This window comes from Galeopterus variegatus, unplaced genomic scaffold (genome assembly GCF_000696425.1).
Source record: "Galeopterus variegatus unplaced genomic scaffold, G_variegatus-3.0.2 Scaffold18431, whole genome shotgun sequence".
In the NCBI taxonomy this organism is placed as follows: domain Eukaryota; kingdom Metazoa; phylum Chordata; class Mammalia; order Dermoptera; family Cynocephalidae; genus Galeopterus; species Galeopterus variegatus.
The window spans coordinates 7,208-8,053 of NW_007744542.1; the positions used below are offsets into that span (position 1 = coordinate 7,208).

Genomic DNA, 846 nt, shown 5'->3' on the forward strand with positions numbered 1-846 from the left:
CTTGCAGCTGTTCAGATTTGCATGTGTCTAGCGCCCAGCCCACTGTCCTGAAGGCTTATTCACAGGCTGCTCACAACCTGTGCAGTACCCTCAGTCCCAGTCAGTACACAGCATGGACATGAGGGCCCACACTCAGCTCCTGGGTCTCCTGCTGCTCTGTCTCCAAGGTAAGGAGGGAGAACACTAGGAATTTACTCAGCCAGTATGGTCAGTACTGCCTGGCACTTCAGGGAAGTCCTCTTATAATATGATTAATAGTGTGGATGTATGTCTTTATGTTTCCCATCTCAGGTGCCAGATGTGACATCCAGATGACCCAGTCTCCATCCTCCCTGTCTGCATCTCTAGGAGACACAGTCACCATCACTTGCCAGGCCAGCCAGAGTGTTAGCAGTTCTTTAAATTGGTATCAGCAGAAACCAGGGAAACCTCCCACGCTCCTGATCTATGCTGCATCTAAGTTACAAAGTGGGGTCTCCTCGAGGTTCAGTGGCAGTGGATCTAGGACAGACTTCACTCTCACCATCAGCAGCCTGGAGGCTGATGATGTTGGAACTTATTACTGTCAACAAAGTAATAGTAACCCTCCCACAGTGTTACAAGCCCGAACATAAACTATCCAGGAAAGCAGAAGTGTGAGGCTGGGCTGCCCCAGCTGCTCCTCCTGGTGCCTGCGTCTGGTGAGAGCATCTCTCAGATGCAGCCAGGCTCTGACGGTCATGAGAATGCTTGTAGAAGGGGCAGGGAGGCTCCTCTACAAATTTTCTTTCCCTCTCCTCAGCCCTCGCAGCACAGACATGACAGTCCATCTCATGCCTTAATGAAGGGCAGAGTCACTACCTCTGC

General features: G+C 51.3%; 1 gene segment (V, D, J or C); it reads left to right on the forward strand.

Moving 5' to 3' along the window:
* Positions 1–103: 103 nt before the first annotated feature.
* On the forward strand, positions 104–614 carry LOC103582901. The segment is given in 2 exon segments: positions 104–167; positions 292–614. Coding segments are annotated over 2 exon segments (378 nt in total).
* The last annotated feature ends 232 nt before the right edge of the window (positions 615–846 follow it).